The sequence below is a fragment of the Anoplophora glabripennis genome, unplaced genomic scaffold, assembly GCF_000390285.2.
Source record: "Anoplophora glabripennis isolate ALB-LARVAE unplaced genomic scaffold, Agla_2.0 scaffold170, whole genome shotgun sequence".
Classification (NCBI taxonomy): Eukaryota; Metazoa; Arthropoda; class Insecta; order Coleoptera; family Cerambycidae; genus Anoplophora; species Anoplophora glabripennis.
This window is the reverse complement of record NW_019416299.1, coordinates 645,036-664,346: the sequence shown is the minus strand read 5'-3', so window position 1 is coordinate 664,346 and position 19,311 is coordinate 645,036. Positions and strand designations below refer to the sequence as shown.

General features: G+C 31.8%; 1 protein-coding gene across 1 annotated transcript in view; it reads right to left on the bottom strand.

The window, feature by feature from the left end:
* The window catches only part of LOC108903957 (MOXD1 homolog 1), a 63,171-nt gene that overhangs the window by 14,860 nt on the left and 29,000 nt on the right, over nucleotides 1-19,311 (bottom strand). Inside the window, exon 2 of the mRNA XM_018706308.1 lies at nucleotides 11,534-12,101. Coding sequence (XP_018561824.1) covers nucleotides 11,534-12,058 — 525 coding nt within the window. The 5' untranslated portion in view covers nucleotides 12,059-12,101. The remainder of the gene's footprint in view (nucleotides 1-11,533; nucleotides 12,102-19,311) is intronic.

The window sequence follows — 19,311 nt, the reverse complement described above, 5'->3', positions numbered from 1 at the left end:
TTTTAAAAGCGTTATTACTTGTTAAACAAACCAAAACTATCAACAACAATGTGTCAAACCAATCTGTCAAACAAGAAAAATCTGCAGTCTAAGCCTACTTAATAAAAGTAAACCAAATTATTTTCTTATTTTAGGTAAAACAAGTTAAAACCTCAAATAACTCCAAAACCGGTAATTTTTTTTACTTTAAGCAGGAGTACCTTTTTTATGGCAAATTGTTAAAAAAATTTTATTTTTTACCAAAATATTAAAAATGTCCCCGTAAAAAGAAGTTTGGGGGCAAAATAAGTGGCACCCCCCCTCCAGGGATGGTCCTGTACAAAATATTAAAAGTTTGTCAGCAGTAACTTTCAAGACCTAATCAAACCTATTTGTGGTCTAAATTTCATTTAGCTATCTTAAACCGTCTCAGAGATAATTAAAAAAAAGAATTTTTGGGGCCCCTTTTACAGAGCCGTATCTTCTGAAGGAGGCACTTTCGGACACATGTTTATTAATCAAACTAACATTATTTTTTAATATTCTATTTACCCTAGAAATTAGCGGAACGTTTTTTGAAACACCCTGTATAAAAATTCTAATTCTAAGATGCCGAGAAACGGAGACACTGAGACTGAATCCAGCTAGGGTCCAGGAAGCCGCATTAAAACGAGGTCCGTAGAAGTTGCAGTGGGTGTGTGCGAATGTCAACCCTTACACCAGGAAAATTAGCGAAAATAAAAGAGAAACTGAGCGAATTCCTATCCGCGATATTATTGTAAAATTATTTAAAGGAACATAATACAAGACATCTCTCATTTCGGGAGTCCAAAAATTTTATTAGCTAACTTTTCTATTTAATCAAATAAGTGAGGAAAACAGTTATTTCACTTTGCAGGGAAAACCATAAATTTTAGCGAAAAGTGACTCGGTTAATAAACAAAATAGTTATTGCAAAAAAACAAGAAAAGTGCCTATTTTTTAATTTGTTTATAAGTATCGCATTTATTGTTAAAATTTTATAAAATCTATGGCAAGTTGAGGGTATTGTCATATTTTAAAAGTGTGCCAAAAGTGGGTGCCGTAGGTGCAATAGTTTTTGCACAATTCTATTTGTTTATAGCGGAGGCTCCAAAAGTTATGAACTTTAAGCCTCTGTACAGGCGTTAATTTTCAACCAAACATGATTCTGAAAACGTCATTCTAATCTTAAAGACGTAATTAAACGACCTATTAAAAAATATCGCCGTTTTTTTGACATTAACATTCTCCAATTGTGCATTAAAAAACCTTGCGTTTTTCCCTTATAAACAATTTGAATAAATTTGTTGCTATTTATGCTACCTCACCGAAAATAGATTCAATGGATAGCTGGCAAAAAATACAAATTAAAAAAAAAAGCACCCTCTACGACCAACAGGAGCCAAGATAAGATTTTTTTTTTAATCGTAGCGTAATTGTTTATAAACATTAAGACTTGAATTTTTCGCAAAATAAAGTTTACGATGTAAACTACGATTTCTCGTGAATTGCATTGAAAAATGTGGTAAATTAACGACCACGCCCTTTAAAGAGAAGGTACGCGCTAAGTAAATTGTCCGGCGGCCGGCGGCGTGGTGGTGGGGGCAGCTCGTCCAAGCGAGTCGAGCGCACAAGACAAGTTCAAATTGATGCGCGCTGTAAAATATTGCAATATCTCGGCTTCTATTCATCGTAGAAACTTCTTTTTCTTTAAACTGGGGTAGCTCGACGAGAAAAAATAACAATGGGCATATTTACGAATTCGTAGAATAGCCCTGAACCCCAGAAAAAAATGTATCTTTTATACTGATTTTTTTTTTAATTTACAAAAATGTCAAAAATTATTTTTAAACGAAATATTAATTAAAATGTCAATTTCGGAATTATTTTACTATTATTAAATAAATAAATGAAGCTATCGCTTTATTTTGCGAAAAAATCAAGTATTAATGTTTACAAACAATTGCGATACGATTTAAAAAAAAATTCTTATCTTGGCTCCTGTTGGTCGTAGAGGGTGCTTTTTTTTAAAAAATTTGTATTTTTTTGCCAGCTATCCATTGAATCTATTTTCGGTGAGGTAGCATAAATAGCAACAATTTTATTCAAATTTTTTATAAGCGAAAAACGCACGGTTTTTTAATGCACAATTTGAGAATGTTAATGTCAAAAAACGGTGATATTTTTTAATAGGTCGCATAATTACGTCTTTAAGATTACAAAGGCGCTTTCAGAATCATGTTTGGTTGAAAATTAACGCCTGTACAGAGGCATAAAGTTCATAACTTTTGGAGCCTCCGCTATAAACAAATTGAATTGTGCGAGAACTATTGCACCTACAGCGCCCACTTTTGAAGTATGACAAAACCCTCAACTTGTCATAGGTTTTATAAAATTTTTACAATAAATGCGATAGTTATAAACAAATTAAAAAATGAGCACTTTTCTTGTTTTTTGCAATAACTTTTTTGTTTATTACCCGATTTTAATTTAACAAGTCTCATTTTGTAGATAATTTTACTCCCTACAATCTGTCTGAGAGTGACTTTTCGCTAAAATCGATGGTTTCCCCTGCAAAGTGAAAAAACTGTTTTCCTCACTTATTTGTTTAAATAGAAAAGTTAGCTAATAAAAGTTTTTGACTCACGAGACGAGAGATGTCTTGTATTATGTTCCTTTAGACAATAGGATAGAACTTTTTTCGAGTAAAAATTTTATTTGCTTGCCCTATTTGGGTATTTGCAAATCTTTCAACAGGGACGGAATAAAATTATTTCAAATACTATGTAGTAGGTTTTTATAAGATCCAATTTCACGATGCAACATTCGATTTTAATACAAATATTAATAAATAGTTAATTGTATGATGATTTCTTTATTTAAATTATAATTATTTTATTTCAGGAATGGCTAATTATTGTAATTGTAATTTGATTTTAGTCACTAGAAACCAACCTGTAAAACACCTACAAAACTAACTATTGGGGAAAATACGTTTTAAGTCGAAAGGTTCTTTTATATTCAAATGTTCAGTCATTTCGTTGCTTAGAAAACAGTATATTTATTTTTTATTGCAATTTAAAGAAATGCTGTCAATGTTTATACAGGGTGTTTCTAAAATAGGGTTCCAAACTTCTGCAGCGTTTATAACTCATTAAAATAAGCCAAAAAGTTCCTATTAACATGTACCCTAAAACGCACCCCTTAGGAAGTTATATGCCCTTAAAAGGTCTCAAACAAAACTTAAATTTTCCGCTCACCACTTTTACTAATTAAACACTGCAAAGCTCAATTGACAGTTTATCAATAATTTAAATTGTTAAGCGTTTTGGCAACGTCAATCTTTTATTTGCCATGGTAAACAGATTTTTGTAATTTTTGGCCTAATAACTTGAAAGAGCAGAGTAATTTTCAAACTCAATTTACTCGAAAACCATTGGAAATATCGATTTGGACAAAGATAATATTTTTTACGTAAAGTTGTTAAGATTTTATAAATCTGTAGAGAAAATTGTAAAAAAATTGAAATAAAAAAAATTACGGGCCGAAAACCCCCTTCACCAACCTGAATGGAACGCATATGATTTGCATGCCGAAAAACGGAGTAGCCCATGTTATTTAACGTAAAAAGTTATGTAAGACCCATAAATTTTTTTCTATTTATTTGGGACCGTTTTGTCAATAATAGAAAAAAACAGTTTGGTTTGAGCCCTTTTAAGGGCATATAACTTCCTAAGGGTGCGTTTTAGGGCACATGTTAATAGGAACTTTTTGGCTTATTTTAATGAGTTATAACGCAGCAGAAGTTTGGAACCCTATTTTAGAAACACCCTGTATAATAATCCACAATTTTAATAGGCCTAAATTAACTTTACTTAGTGATTCCGATATTTAAAGTACGATATTTTTTTCGGATTTTCATGTCCTAGCCAATGTGGTCGCCGCCAATTACAAACTCACATTGCTCTTCCTCAGCCTTAGCTAGGAATCTTTGGCTTCGACTTTACGGTACGTGTTCTTATCAACGGCCACCCGGTAGGCTTACGTAACGACAGCTGGAGTTGGTTCTATAAAAAATAATTCCAGTTCCACCAAGTATCGGTCTGTAAGCAAACACATGTCTCCCCTAGGGCCCTACGGAGAAGCAGATGTGTGTTTACACCTGGTGCCACGTGCCTGTCGCGGCAGCCAGCGAGCGGCTGGGGGGATCGCGTTTGAACCCCGAGGAAGCTCTGTATTAACGATTTTTTTTCGAGTTAGAGTTACACTGGCATCAGTAAATAGAAAACTAGCAGAAAACTTTGGGGTTTAGATCTAACGATAAGAAACTGTTTCTTTAAGAAATAAAGTACGATAATACTCAATTTGCTGGTGGATACTGAAGACCAAAGCGTAGCTTTGTGTTTTCTTTTATTTATTTATTCCAATTGTAACAATTTTTTTCGAAAAATATCATAAAATGCTGACATTTAACCCTGTTTTAATTAAGACAATTTAGATGATGATGATGATCACGGTAACGTAGATACTGATGTAGGGGATGATGTACGATAATAATGATGCAGGCAATAACGATGATAATGATGATAAATTTATTGAAAGATATTGTTTGTTTGATTAAATAAACGCTACTACAAACGATTTTAGANGACAATTTAGATGATGATGATGATCACGGTAACGTAGATACTGATGTAGGGGATGATGTACGATAATAATGATGCAGGCAATAACGATGATAATGATGATAAATTTATTGAAAGATATTGTTTGTTTGATTAAATAAACGCTACTACAAACGATTTTAGAGCCAGAGTTTGTGTTTAGTGACTTTTCGGCGGTTTTCGAAGAACTACAAACGAAATAAACACTACTACAAACGACTACAAACGATTTTAAACCCAGAACTTGGAGTTTAGTGACTTTTCGTCAGTTTTCATGTAACTACAAACGAAATAAACCCCACTACAAACAACTATAAACGATTTTAAACCCAGAACTTGGAGTTTACTGATTTTTCATTAGTTTTCGCTGAACTACAAACAAAATATGTGCAACTACAAACAATTTTAAAAACATAATTCAACGTATATTATTATACACAAATAAACTTGAAATTGGAAGCGTTTTCTAAATTTACTCATGGCAATTTATTGCAATTTTTGAAAATAGCTCTAACATTTTTTCTTGCTACTACAAACGAAAATTTGATCATTACAATCAACTACAAACGATTTTCTATAGGAATCAACCATCAGATTTAAGCTCGGATTTAAGTGTGACCAAATTGGGGGGATGGTTTTTTTTATAGGCCATATAACTTTTTTCTTGAGCTACTTAGGTACTACAAACGGAAATTTTGTTACTCCAAACTATAAACGAAAATATATAAGAATTTCAAAAAAAAAATATTTGAATTTTGAAAAGTCGGGTGCCAGGTTCACATAGATGTTGATATGCTGCAGATTCATTATGAATGTAGAAAAAAATAGTGATATAGCTTTACAATTTATCGATAACGTTATCCTGTCAGAATTTCCACTAACAGAAGAAAGTTTAGTAAACTCGAAGCAAATCGACAGTATGGAAGGCGTTTCTTTTGGATATGCTTGCACTGAAAATCAAGTATTAGATTTTCTATTAAGTGTGGAAGAAAATCCGAATACTTTCCAAAAATGATTTTATGGACACACGAAAGTAACAGCAATTCGGTATTGAAATATTTGAAAAACTTGTTCCCATAATTATTTAGCCATACTCATATACAGGTCTGGTCGCCCAGTTGAGGAATGAGCACGCGGGCAAACACAGCCGCTCTGGACGACTGGGCCATAAATTTCAGTTGTTGACAAATTGCCTAACAATGCAGTGCAGCAATGCGGAATTTGATTGTTGCATATTTTTATTTAATAACTTTTCTAACCTATATTAACAACTTCTCATCCTTTCCTGGCAAGGATATGTTCATACCTTCCCGTTGGATCTTGCAGGGAAGTAATACTTATACTTATTTTAATGAAAATGTAAACGATTTTTGATATGTCATAACCAAAATTTACCATCAATATAAATTATTATAATTTTTTACCTTTAGCAGAAAACTTTTTTACGTACGCCTATGAAACTCATTAACTTTTATTGTTAGGCGTTTTTATACATGTTCAACTGACTTCGGAAAGGCTATACCAATGTTTATGTGATGATATGGAATAAATGTGTTTTATTCATAGCATTCATTTATTGGATTGTAACTCAGTTCCCAAAGTGATATTCAGTTGTGAAGAGAAAAATAAGGTTGTCTAAGAACTAGCACGAAGAAACAGATAACCCTCACAAGGATAACGTTGTCGATATAAATGTAAAGTCACTACATTGTTTTTTCTACATTCATAATAAACCTGCAGTATATCAAATAATTCATTAAAATCATTCATTTTGTTATAAGTTGAAAAGCGACAGCAATTACAAACAAACTGATATGTGACAGATAGCGGTATGCAATTGTTTTTCCATCGCCTTCTATTTGATATGATTTAGAAAGCGAGCACCGTAAACGAAAGTCAAAGGCTGAACATTTGCTCATTTTTTACCAAAAATTTCGTTATGCAGGCATAAAATTTTATATGGTTGGAAAGAAAATAACAAAATCAATCAAAACGTGGACAAAATTTATACATTATTTAAATATTTAAAAAATATATATCGAAGATGTCTCCACTCATCTACATTATGACGAAAAAAAAATTGTGCGTCAATATGAAGAAAATAAGACCCCATTTAAAAATATATACTTTACAGGGTATTCAAAAATGGGTAACCAATTATTTTTAAAAATTTTTTAAAAATTATGATGAGTAATGAATCATTTTTAATTTTATTTTCAATAAAATTTCCAGTCGCAACGGCTCCATTATGCATTACACAACCCAATGACTTCTCAAATGAACACGCCGTGGAAAAAACTCTGCAATCGCAAGAGGAAATGCCACGTCACGTCTTGATCCACTCAAGGTAGACAATGACGGTTAATTCAGCCAATTACGAATTTTCACGCTTAACGAGGCTCAAGATGTCATAATCGACCCAACGGATAATTTTAATTCACGTAATTAATGCGACTTCTTCCCACGTAAATGAGCGATTATTAACGATGGGAAAGTGCGTTACAATTGGTGAGATTACTTGCAGCTGCTCCCCAGCGAGCTGGACAAACGTCCTTATCGAACGAAATCACATCGATAGTTTATTCTAAAAGGTTTCCAAAGTTAGCTTCTGGAAGAACAAGTATGGCAAGATGTGCGTATCAGAATTAGAGCATGGGCGTCCGCAGATAATTTGTCAAAGGAGATTATTGTTTTCTTTTACTTGATCTGCCGTTTCTTTCGCCGTAATAAAATTTGTATAGTGTGGCATACGTCGTTGTGTTTCTAGCTTTCTAACATATGCCTATTGTAATATTTCAAATACAGTCTTAAACTGCGACTCAAAATTTTTGTCTCATTTTTTAAAAACTACAATAAAAATATTCAAAATTATAAACCACTAAATACATTACCGAAAAAAATTAAAGGAGCAAAAAGTTTTTTTTAGTGATCTTCGAAAGGCTGTATCTGTGAAAAATGGTCTTATCATATTAAAATGAAGAAAAATAATAAAAAAATACATGTTTCAATGTTCTACAAAGAACGCTATTGTATGTAGCTCGCCGACTTTCATTCGGTCAAAGTCCGATTCCTCAAATGTTGCAAAATATCAAAATGCTGCTAATAATTCTAAAATAAATTGGCCTTCACTGTAAGACAGCCTGTATAGTAAAATTATCATGCAACAGTTTTACTTATTAAAAATATTAGAGGCTGTATATTAGGGTGGCCCAAAAAAACGTTTATTTTTGTTCGTGTCTCTTCTGAAAAGATGTGTTAGTTTATCATGTTTTAAAAGCCTTCTCAAAAAATCAGCTCAAAAAAATTTAATTTTCTTTATCGTTATATTTTATCATTTTCTAGGTTGAAAGAAAAATCTCTATTCTGAAAATTTCAAATCGTCATTTTAATTTTTAAAGGTCACTCATAATTATTTTAACTTTAAAAGTAGTGCACCTAAAATGTTTTCGATCAACGAACTAATAATTTTTTTTATTGAATTTGATGAACAAAAGAATAGAAATAAATCACGAGACACTTAAAAAATTTCTCGAGGCAAAATATATATTCATAATTTTTTAATTTTTTAAAATTTAAGTGTCTCGTGATTTATTTCTATTCTTTTGTTCATCAAATTCAATAAAAAAATTATTAGTTCGTTGATATTTATTTTTAGAGGTCACTCGAAAACATTTTAGGTAGGTACACTACTTTGAAAGTTAAAATAATTATGAGTGACCTTTGGAAATTAAAATATCGATTTGAAATTTTCAGAATCGAGATTTTTTTCAACCAAGAAAATGATAAAATAACGAGAAAAAAATGAAAAAAAAAATATTTTCATGACAGGAAAAAAATATCTTCGTTTTTTTGGGCCACCCTACTGTATATGATATGACCAGAGTTGCACCGACGTGTTGCATATTCAGTTTTGTAACGAAAGCAATGACAGATTAAATAAAATAGAAACTAATTTCCATTAAAATACATATCGACATTTTTGTTTAGGTGAATTAACTTGAAAATTTCCACAAACTGCAATTTTGTTTGTCAACTGCTACTTGACAATCTCTTATACAATATTACTGCATTTTATCATTTAGGATTAGGCACTGAGTAAACCACTGACAGTGACGTCATTTGGTGATGACGCGACAGGTGTGAGGCTTTATATTCTAGGCGATAACAATTGCAACTCATGAAAAGAAACTATCGAAAATAATAAAATGTTATTAACCACTGCTTTCCTCAGGACGCCTATGAATCAGAAGATTTCACAATTTGAAATTCGTCGCCCACAAGTTCCACCAACGTTATCGCTATACACAAACAGGAAACGGAATTTACATAGTGCATGCAGAAATCGTTGCAATTTTGCTACCACCGCTCGCATAATTTTTTTAAAACTATCAAAATCCTAGAAATCCTGACAATTAAAAAATTAGTATACCACTAAAAATGGGCCCTTATTTCAATGTTGATTTTCTCGCAAGCCGCAAATGGTAAAAGGGCTTATGATAAATGAAAAAAAATAAATAAATGCGTGAGCAGGGGCGGCGGAGGGTGGATTTGGGGGGTTGAAAAGTTATGAAAAATTGTATCATTGGGATTTCTGGCGAATTGTTTGACGTCAAACAAAAAAGTATCCAATACAAAAGTTGTAGATCATGCAAAAATCTACAACTGTTGTAGAAGTCACTATTTAACATAACCTCAAAATTTCCGAGAAAAATGCGAAAATCAGTTTTTTTTTCTAATTTTTCGTTTTTTATTTCTCATTTCCGCAAAAATAATTTAATTTTGATGAAACTTGGTGAAAGTAGGTATACCTTTCTCTGTTTTCAATAACCTCCAATTTTTTATATAAAAAAATCAAGAAGTTTCTGATTTTTTTCAAAGAAAAATTCTACTTAAAAAAATCATCGTACAGTAGTTCTGCCGGTAATCATTTTTTTACGTTTTGAGATATACTTTTTGGTGAAATAAAAAAAATCTGTAATAACAGTTCAAAAACATGCTCAAAAATGACTTGCAACAATGAATTTTTCAGTTATTGTTGATAATTTGTTTAAATTAAAAAGCATTCAAAAACTGATTACACCATTCAATTCTACGGAAAAAAATTAAAAAGAAACTGTCTCATTGTTTGACCCAAAACTTTATTTTTGTACAGTATCGCTATAAACATCTAAGTCGAATTACAAATACACAAATGATAAATTATCTCTAGATGATTTGAGATTTCAGCAATACAAAGTATTAAATCGTTTTATTTTTTTTTCTGGCTTTATTTGAAAACGAATTTTAAATAAATTGCATATTTACATTGCCACTTTTTTCGCTATATCCAATGGCGTCAACATTTTTGCAATCCGACTTTTCGTCTTCGAGGGTCAGATTAATTTTTTTAAATATATCGCTGCCATTTTTATGACAAAATCTAGTCATTTTTAATGTATCTCTAACTTTTTTTCCTTGCTACTACAAACGAAAATTCGTTCACTACAATCAACTACCTACAAACGATTTTCTATAGCAATCAACCATCAGATTTAAGTGCGGCTAAATTGAGGGATGCGTTTTTTTAAAGGCCAAATAACTTTTTCTTGAGCTACTACAAACGAAAATATTGTTACTACAAACAACTACAAACGGAAATCTAAAAGAATTTCAAAAAAAAAATTGAATTTTGAAAAGTCGGGTGCCAGGTTCACATAAGTGTTCAGAGCCGTACTCGGGAAAAATTATAGTAAAACAATAGTAATATCCTCTAATTCAGAATTAAAAATGACTAGATTTTGTCATAAAAATAGCAGACGTATTTAAAAAAATTAACCCGATGATGGCCCCTCGAAGACGAAACGTCGGATTGCAAAAATGTTGCGCCATTGTATAGAGCGAAAAAAGTGGCATTGTGAATATGTAATTTATTTTAAAATAAAGCCAGAAAAAATTAAACAATTTTGCAAAAATGGAACTACCCGGAATTTTAAAACTTTCTAAACAGCATATTGTTAGGCATAAAAAACACACTGTATATCTATGAAATCATCAAACTTTAAAAAAAAAATAAGTACACTAATCGACCATACGGAAAAAAATTATTATTTATATTATTTATTCACTATTCGACTTATATAGCAATATATGTTTATAGCAATACTGTACAAAAATAGTTTTGGGTCAAACAATGAGACAGTTTCTTTTGTATTTTTTCCGTACAATTGAATGGTGTAATCAGTATTTGATTTTTTTTTAAATTTAAACAAATTATCAACAGTTACTGAAAAATTCATTGCTGCGTCAATTTTTACTTTTTTGCATTTTTGGCATGTTTTTGAACTGTGATTACACATTTTTTATTTCACCAAAAAGTATATGTCAAAACGAAAAAAAGTGTTTAAGGCCGAAAGAAAATTAATATCAGAAAATTCTTGATTTTTTTATCTAAAAAAAATTTGAGGTTATTTAAGACAGGGAAAGGTATACTTTCACCAAGGTTCGTCAAAATTAAATTATATTTGCGTAAAAAATGAGAAATAAAAAACGAAAAAAAAACTGTTTTTCGCATTTTTCTCGGATATTTTGAGGTTATTTTAAAAAGTGACTTCTACAAAAGTTGCAGATTTTTGCATAATCTGCAACTTTTGTATTGGATACTTTTTTGTTTGACGTCAACTTTCGCCAGAAATCCCAATGACACAATTTTTCATAACTTTTCAACCCCCTAAATTAACCCTCCGCCGCCCCTGCTCATGCATTTATTTATTTTTTCGTTTATTATAAGCCCTTCTACCATTTCCACTTATAAAAGTCCAGGTAACTATTTTTTTTCCCTCTAAATGAGTTATTTTGATCGGTCTAATAACAATATTTAAAATTAAACTCACCATCAGCACAGCCTTGCCAGAATCGTCCTCCACCCAGCCCAGCACGATATCGGCCTTCTCCATTCCCCCGTCAGGACTGAACCCGATCCCCACGTAACCCCTCGTCCTAGCCTCCACCCTGAACAAGATCTCCTGGTGCCGCGGTTGCCATCTCAACACCACCAATCCGTCCCTATCCAACACCTCCGAATGCGTCCACAGGATGTCGCTGGAAACGTCCCTACGTTCGCGGTAATCACCGCTTTCTTCTTCGTCTACGCTAATACCCGACGCGATCTCCTCTTCTTCGTCTTCTACCGAGCGCAGCTTTCGCGTCAGACGACTGTATCGCGAACGTTTGAATTTATTAACGTAGTCTCTACCGTGTCTTTGGTTTGATTTGAAATCACTATCTAAGTCGTAGCCTAGCCTGTTGACGTTGCCCACGTGTCGCACGTACTGGTCCAGGAGGTCTTCTGTCACACTGGCACTCGTTTTTAACAAGATGGCGACGGATAGCACGTAGATCGTCCAGTTGCGCGCCATTTTGGAATTGGTGTGAACGCGGCTAGCTGGAGGGATGCATCACCTGAAACCGACGAAGGGGATCAAGTCAAATTAGACGAAACAAGCGAGAAAATATGAGGAGTAAGTGCATTCATCTACTGTTTATACAACATTATGAGTTTTATGAACTCTTTGGCTTATTATTTTCTTTTTAATGCATTAAAATAAATGCCTGTTTTTAAAATATTGTTTTGTACTTTTCTTGTATTACTTAGAATCAGACGATGTTTTTGGTTTTGAAATAATTTTATACCGATAAGTCGCTGATTGTGATTGATACGGCTTTACTTATATCTTGGAACCTATGCATTTTGGAAGAATATCGAAGAGGAAAAAAGTTTTAGAATTGAATTTTGCACAATTTACTATAAGTTAAGAATGTTTAAGTTTATTACCGATGTTGCAAAATAGCAATAATTGATGAAAAAAATCAAAATAATCAAGTTTATAGGATAATTTTTTAAAAATATTTTAATTGCTCCGAAGGCATTCTAATTTTGGTAAAAAAAACTTTAGAGTATAATAAAACAACACACCAAATATCATTAAAATCGGTTCGATAGTTTTCGCAAAATAATTTTTTGACATGAATTTTGAAAAAAAATTTCGAATTTTCAAAATGTTATACAGCCTCAAATAAAGCATCTAGATACTTGAAAATTTTTTCACATAGAAAAGACCACTCAACCTTTCAAATGGTTTTTGAAAAATTGAAATCGGTTGATTAGGACGGCCATAGTAAATTTTTAAAGTTATCACTCTTTTTTTTATTTTTAAACAATTAAATTATATTTATCAATTTGCAATTTAGTTTTTTTTCAAAAATTATAATTTTAAAGTACTCGGAAAGACGCTTCTCTTAAAAAAAAAAAGTTAAATTCCGTTCATTGGTTCTCGAGATATAAGCGCTCACAGTTTATCGGCATTTACCGTTAATTTATAAACAATTTAGCAATAATATTTGATCCAGTGGCTTCGTTTTTCCGAGTTCTAAACTGAAGAAATTTTTCATATCCATAAGTTATCGGCAATATAGATAAATCAGCAGAAAAGCTGTCGCTCGCACGCGCGAAAAGTGACTCAAAACACGAAAAGTGGGGGAGGGGGCTTTCGCTCCGAGACTGAATTCGGAGGTTCAAAATGCAAAGGTACGAAAAAAATAACATTATCTCGGCTTTTAATGGACCAATTTCGATCTTTTTTTTTAATCTGATTTCTCGCGAGACAAGGAATTCAAATATCGTAATGCCAACTGTCTAATTTGCACATATTTTGTTATAAACAAAGTTTATTATTTACAGTGCTTTCGAAAAGTGAATAATAAATTAATTATTTTTTAAATTGAGAAGTTTTCGAAAAAATCCCCTGACACGACGATTTTGTTTTTAAAAAAGGCACTTTTTGACATACGACCCATATTTGTGACGTCATCGTTGTTCGAGATATGACGTCATCGACAATTTTTTTAAATAGCAACCCCCCAATTTTGACCATGCCATTTGAAAGAGCGTGTCATTCTACATACACAGATCATGAAAAGTTATGGTGTTACATAACAAAAATTTCAAGAAAATAATGTTTGAAGATTTAAAAATTTAATTTTCACAATACTGAAAATGATAATGTAAATCGACTAAATGGTGCACCTCCCCATTATGCAACACCTGTCCGTGCTTATTTAGATGAGCTGTTCCCGAATCGTTGGACAGGGAGAAGGGGGCCGATTCAGTGGCCAGCCAGATCGCCTGATTTGACACCCCTAGATTATTTTTTGTGGGGATACTTAAAAAGCAAAGTATACGTTACTAGACCGGTTAATTTAGAAGATTTAAAAGCAAGAATTCGTCACGNATTAAGAAATTAATTTTCGACAATTAATTGCTTTAAAACTGTTTACGCTTAACCAAACATACTATAATTCTTCCTATTTGTCAATGCGAGGAAAAAACTCCAAACAATGCAACGAAACTACACCTGCTCGCTTGAGTTTCTCAAGAAGTCGATTTCGTTAGAATTCAGTGGTCCTCAACACGTTTCTGATTGTGAGAGTTTATAAATAGATGAAGAATAAATTAAAACCATAAATCAAATAGTAAGGGTCTCTGAATAAATTTTACAGTGATATTCGCAGATTTCTATGTACACCGATACGATTGATTTACAAAGAGTAGTAACGAGTAGATGGCGCTGGTGCTGCTAACCTTTCGTGCATGGCTCAGAGAAGGCCCATTAAATAACACAAATTATCTACTATTAAAGCTGCTTAATTATTAAATACAAATATCCACTTTTAGAAAATTTCTTTCAAAAGATGAAAAATAGAATCAATGGAACAGTTGCCTACCAATTTTATTTAATATCGAAAATTGAACGTATGAACAAATTTCGCGGACACAATAATTCTAGTTAAAAGGTTCACCATTTTAAATGATAAAAATAAACATATTTTTATTATTTCCATTGACTTTCAATCTTTTAAAAGAAAAAGTAATGGCAATGAAAGTATACAGCACAGTAGATACACATGGTGTTTTACAGGCTCTATAACAAACTTTGACAGATTGTAGCTGGCTTAATTTCAAACATTTTTTCTTGTATGAACACAGGTCAAATTCGTTTTTGTTTAGAAGCATTTTAAAAAATATAATTTCATATTTCAATAAAAAATAGCCTGATTAATAAAAATTATGGTTGCTATAAATTATTATTTGTCATTTTCTTTATTCATTTGACACTTATAGTCCAGGGAAGGGTTTCCCCTCCGAATTCTTTCGGATAGAACCGATTGACGTCAAACTTGGACTGTAAATAAAAAATAAAAAAATAGCTCAAGAAACAAAAGTTATATAGTGCCGATGAGCGCTTTTGCCCAGGGGATGGACGCCACCCCTTCTAGGGGGTGAAAAATAAAATATAATATAAAATAACCACAGGAATCGATAAAGTAATCAATTTAAAAAAAAGTATCATGAATATTCTTCGATATTCAATATTTTGGTGATTGAAAATGTACATTTTTTTAATAAAAAAAGACGTTTTTCGGTAGTTTTTCTCGAATAATTCGGAAAATACACATTCTATGAAAAAAAAAAAAATGCCACGAAGAAAATTAAGCGTATAGAAAAAGATTGAGTTTCTTTTTCATTTATGTAGGTGCTGCGATACGGCTGGTTGAAGATAATTTCATGTCCGCTAGAAACTAAATTGGAAACACTCAACGCAAAATAACTAAAAAAAAATCTATTTTTCAAGAAAAATACACAGAACATTTTTTAAAGTACTTTAAAAAATCTTTAAAATGAACTTGACTGTCATTAGTATAAAAATTAGTCGTGATCAAAATAAAACTATTAATTTGCTTTTTCTGAAAAAAAAAATTGTACAAAAACTGATGAATTTTTTCACGAGATTTAAAATTAAAGGTAATCCTTCTACAATTTACATTTCTTTATGTGCTAAAAATATATTACACAGGTTTAAGCGGTTTAGAATGCATATTATTGAAAATAACTAAAAATAAAAAAGATACGAAAAATATTCAAGTGTACAAAAGTTTAGATTTTTTTCATAGAATATTTTGTTTTTTTTTTTTATTTGTGTAGGATAAAAATTAACAGAGATGTCGCTGCTAGAAGTTTGCAGTTGAGGGCGAAGGTCATGTTTTTCAAACCCTTTAACCTCAAAAATCTCAAAAACAAGACATTAAAAAATATTCAATTTTACAGTACCTACTTTTAGTTGTCGAAATTTTCCGTAAAATCGTTTTTGGATCGTATTAATAGCTTTAAAATTAAGGAAGTTGTCGTTAAAAATCCAACGGTACCTTACCACTTCAATTTTCGGAGCATTTGTACTAACGACAGTTGCGTGAAGAAATCGATGGCTTTGCGCGATTTGGAATTTCGAGCAAACAATGTTGGGAGCCGCAGGTGCAATAATTATTGAAAATCGAATCGTGTAAGCGGTACCGTACCGACCATTGCCCGCTGAGTCACTTGGGCGTTGAGGTGAATCCTTAATTTGTGAGATTAAAATGCGAGACAGCTACGAAAACATGTAAAAAAGTGGTAATTTATATGGGAATTAGTACTTCAAGACCGTGGAACCCGATACATAAAATGACTCCATTTCCTCTGACCGTTTTAGGCGTTAGGCACGAAAACGACACGTACGGGGGTCGATGTTTCTTAGTGAAACATTTGTGAAATTGTGAAAATTTGCATAATTTATAAACTAATTACTTCAATATTTGCTTGCTTCGTTTTATTTTCACTTATAGTTGCCTTCTTCTATTAATTATTGTCGAACGCAGTGTAAAATTTTATTCTTCGGACTGTTTTAAAAGGATATATTTGAATTAAAAACGGATCTATGATCTGTTCTTTGTTAATGTGAAATAGGTAACCCCAAAACCTGATTTCTAGCTAGTCTTAATTAAATATAAAAGTATGGACAGTGCTAAAAAACAAGTATACCTATCCGGTAACGTCGCTTCTACAGGGTATCCCAGAAAGTGCATGAAGAGCTCCTATAAAAATTTTCCCTAGTCCCCCTACGGAGCCCCCCTTAAACGACGCCCCTGAAAATAGATAAAATAAAAGTTTTTTTTAAATAAGAAAGTATGCAAATTTCATGGGTTAATTTCTCTTTACGGATGTAATAAAAATCATATTAAACAAANAAGAAATTTTCAAGTATCTAGATGCTTTATTTGAGGCTGTGCAACATTTTGAAAATTCGAAAATTTTTGTTCAACATTTTTTTTCAAAAGATTATTTTGCGAAAACTATAGAACCGATTTTCATGAAATTTGGTGCGTTGTTTTATTATACTCTAAAGATTTTTTTTACCAAAATTAGAATGCCCTCGGATCAATTAAAATATTTTTAAAAAATTATCCAAAAAAACTTGATTATTTTGCCTTTTTTTTCATCAATTATTGCTATTTTGCAACATCGCTAATAAAAACAAACATTTTTAACTTACAGTATATTGTGCAAAATTCAATTCTAAAATTTGTTTCCTCTTCAATATCCTTCCAAAATGCATAGGTTCCAAGATATAAGTAAAAAACTCAGATAAAATAGGTATTTTTAAAAATTTTTTAAACATTAGTGCAATTTTGAAAATGTTCTGGACCTCGCCCAGATCTAGGGATCTACACTTTTATTATGTGAGTTGTACTGAAGGTAAACCAGAAAAAATTTGCTTGCCTCCTCTCACATCCACCTCAAAATAGATCCGCCCTGGTCTACTAGTCTAAATTGCAACTGAGATATTAAATTCCGACATTTGTTCTAAAACTGTTTACGCTTTACCAAACATACTATAATTCTTCCTATTTGTCAATGCGAAGAAAAAATTCCAAACAATGCATCGAAACTACACCTGCTAGCTTGAGTTTCTCAAGAAGTCGATTTCGTTACAAACCAGTAGTCCTCAACGCGTTTCTTAGAGTTTAAAAATAGACGAGCAAGAAATTAAAACCATAAATCAAATAATGAGGGTCTCTGAATAAAATTTACAGTGATATTCGCAGATTTCGCTGTACACTGATACCACTGATTTACAAAGCGTAGTAACGAGTAGAAGGCGCTACATGCATGTTTGTGTTATTTTTTAATTAATTTATGAAATGAATATAATTCATTATTCATTAATTATAAATACAAATACCTACATTTAGTAAGTTTGTACCAAAAGATGAAAAATAGAATCAATGTAACACTTGCCTACCCATTTCAAATTGTATTATTTTCTAAGAAATTAAAGTTTAACAATTTAATAGTTATTAATTTTGTTGAATTTCGAAAATTTAACGTAGGAACAAAATTCGTGGGCACAATAATTCTAGTTAAAAGGTTCAATATTTTAAATGGTAAAAATAGACATATTTTTATTATTTCAATTGACTCTTTCAATCTTTTAAAAGAAAAGTAATGGCAATGAAAATATACAGCACACTAGACACACAGGGTGTCTTACAAGCTCTATGACAAACTTTCACAGATTGTAACTGGGTTAATTTCAAACATTTTTTCTTGTATGAACATAGGTCCGATTCGTTCTTGTTTAAAAGTTACAAGCGTTTTAAAAAATATAATTTCATATTTCAATCAAAGTAGCCTGATAAAAAAAATTATGGTTGCTATAAATTATTATTTGTCATTTTGTTTATTCATTTGACACTTAGTTTTAAAGTACTAAATAAAATTTTGTATGCAAAACGTGATCATTTTAGTTGTAGATTCACCGATACAATTTGTGCTACGTCTTTTGAAAACACTCTGTATAATTATTAAACACTTCGAATACCCCCTTCACGAAAATTTAAACCAGAATAACCTGTAGGATCTGGAAATATAATAGTTCCTAATAAGTGTAGCGATCGCTTTGCGCGATTTGGAATTCCGAGCAAAACATGTTGGGAGCCGCAGGTGTAATTATTGAAAATCGAATCGTGTAAGCGGTACCGTACCGACCATTGCCCGCTGAGTCACTTGGGCGTTGAGGTGAATCCTTAATTTGTGAGATTAAAATGCGAGACAGCTACGAAAACATGTAAAAAAGTGGTAATTTATATGGGAATTAGTACTTCAAGACCGTGGAACCCGATACATAAAATGACTCCATTTCCTCTTGACCGTTTTAGGCGTTAGGCACGAAAACGACACGTACGGGGGTCGATGTTTCTTAGTGAAACATTTGTGAAATTGTGAAAATTTGCATAATTTATAAATTAATTCCTTCAATATATGCTTGCTTCGTTTTATTTTCACTTATAGTTGCCTTCTTCTATTAATTATTGTCGAACGCAGTGTAAAATTTTATTCTTCGGACTGTTTTAAAAGGATATATTTGAATTAAAAACGGATCTATGATCTGTTCTTTGTTAATGTGAAATAGGTAACCCCAAAACCTGATTTCTAGCTAGTCTTAATTAAATATAAAAGTATGGACAGTGCTAAAAAACAAGTATACCTATCCGGTAACGTCGCTTCTACAGGGTATCCCAGAAAGTGCATGAAGAGCTCCTATAAAAATTTTCCCTAGTCCCCCTACGGAGCCCCCCTTAAACGACGCCCCTGAAAATAGATAAAATAAAAGTTTTTTTTAAATAAGAAAGTATGCAAATTTCATGGGTTAATTTCTCTTTACGGATGTAATAAAAATCATATTAAACAAAAATAGTTTTTTCTCGAATATAGTTCATTTTATCGATATCAACCAAG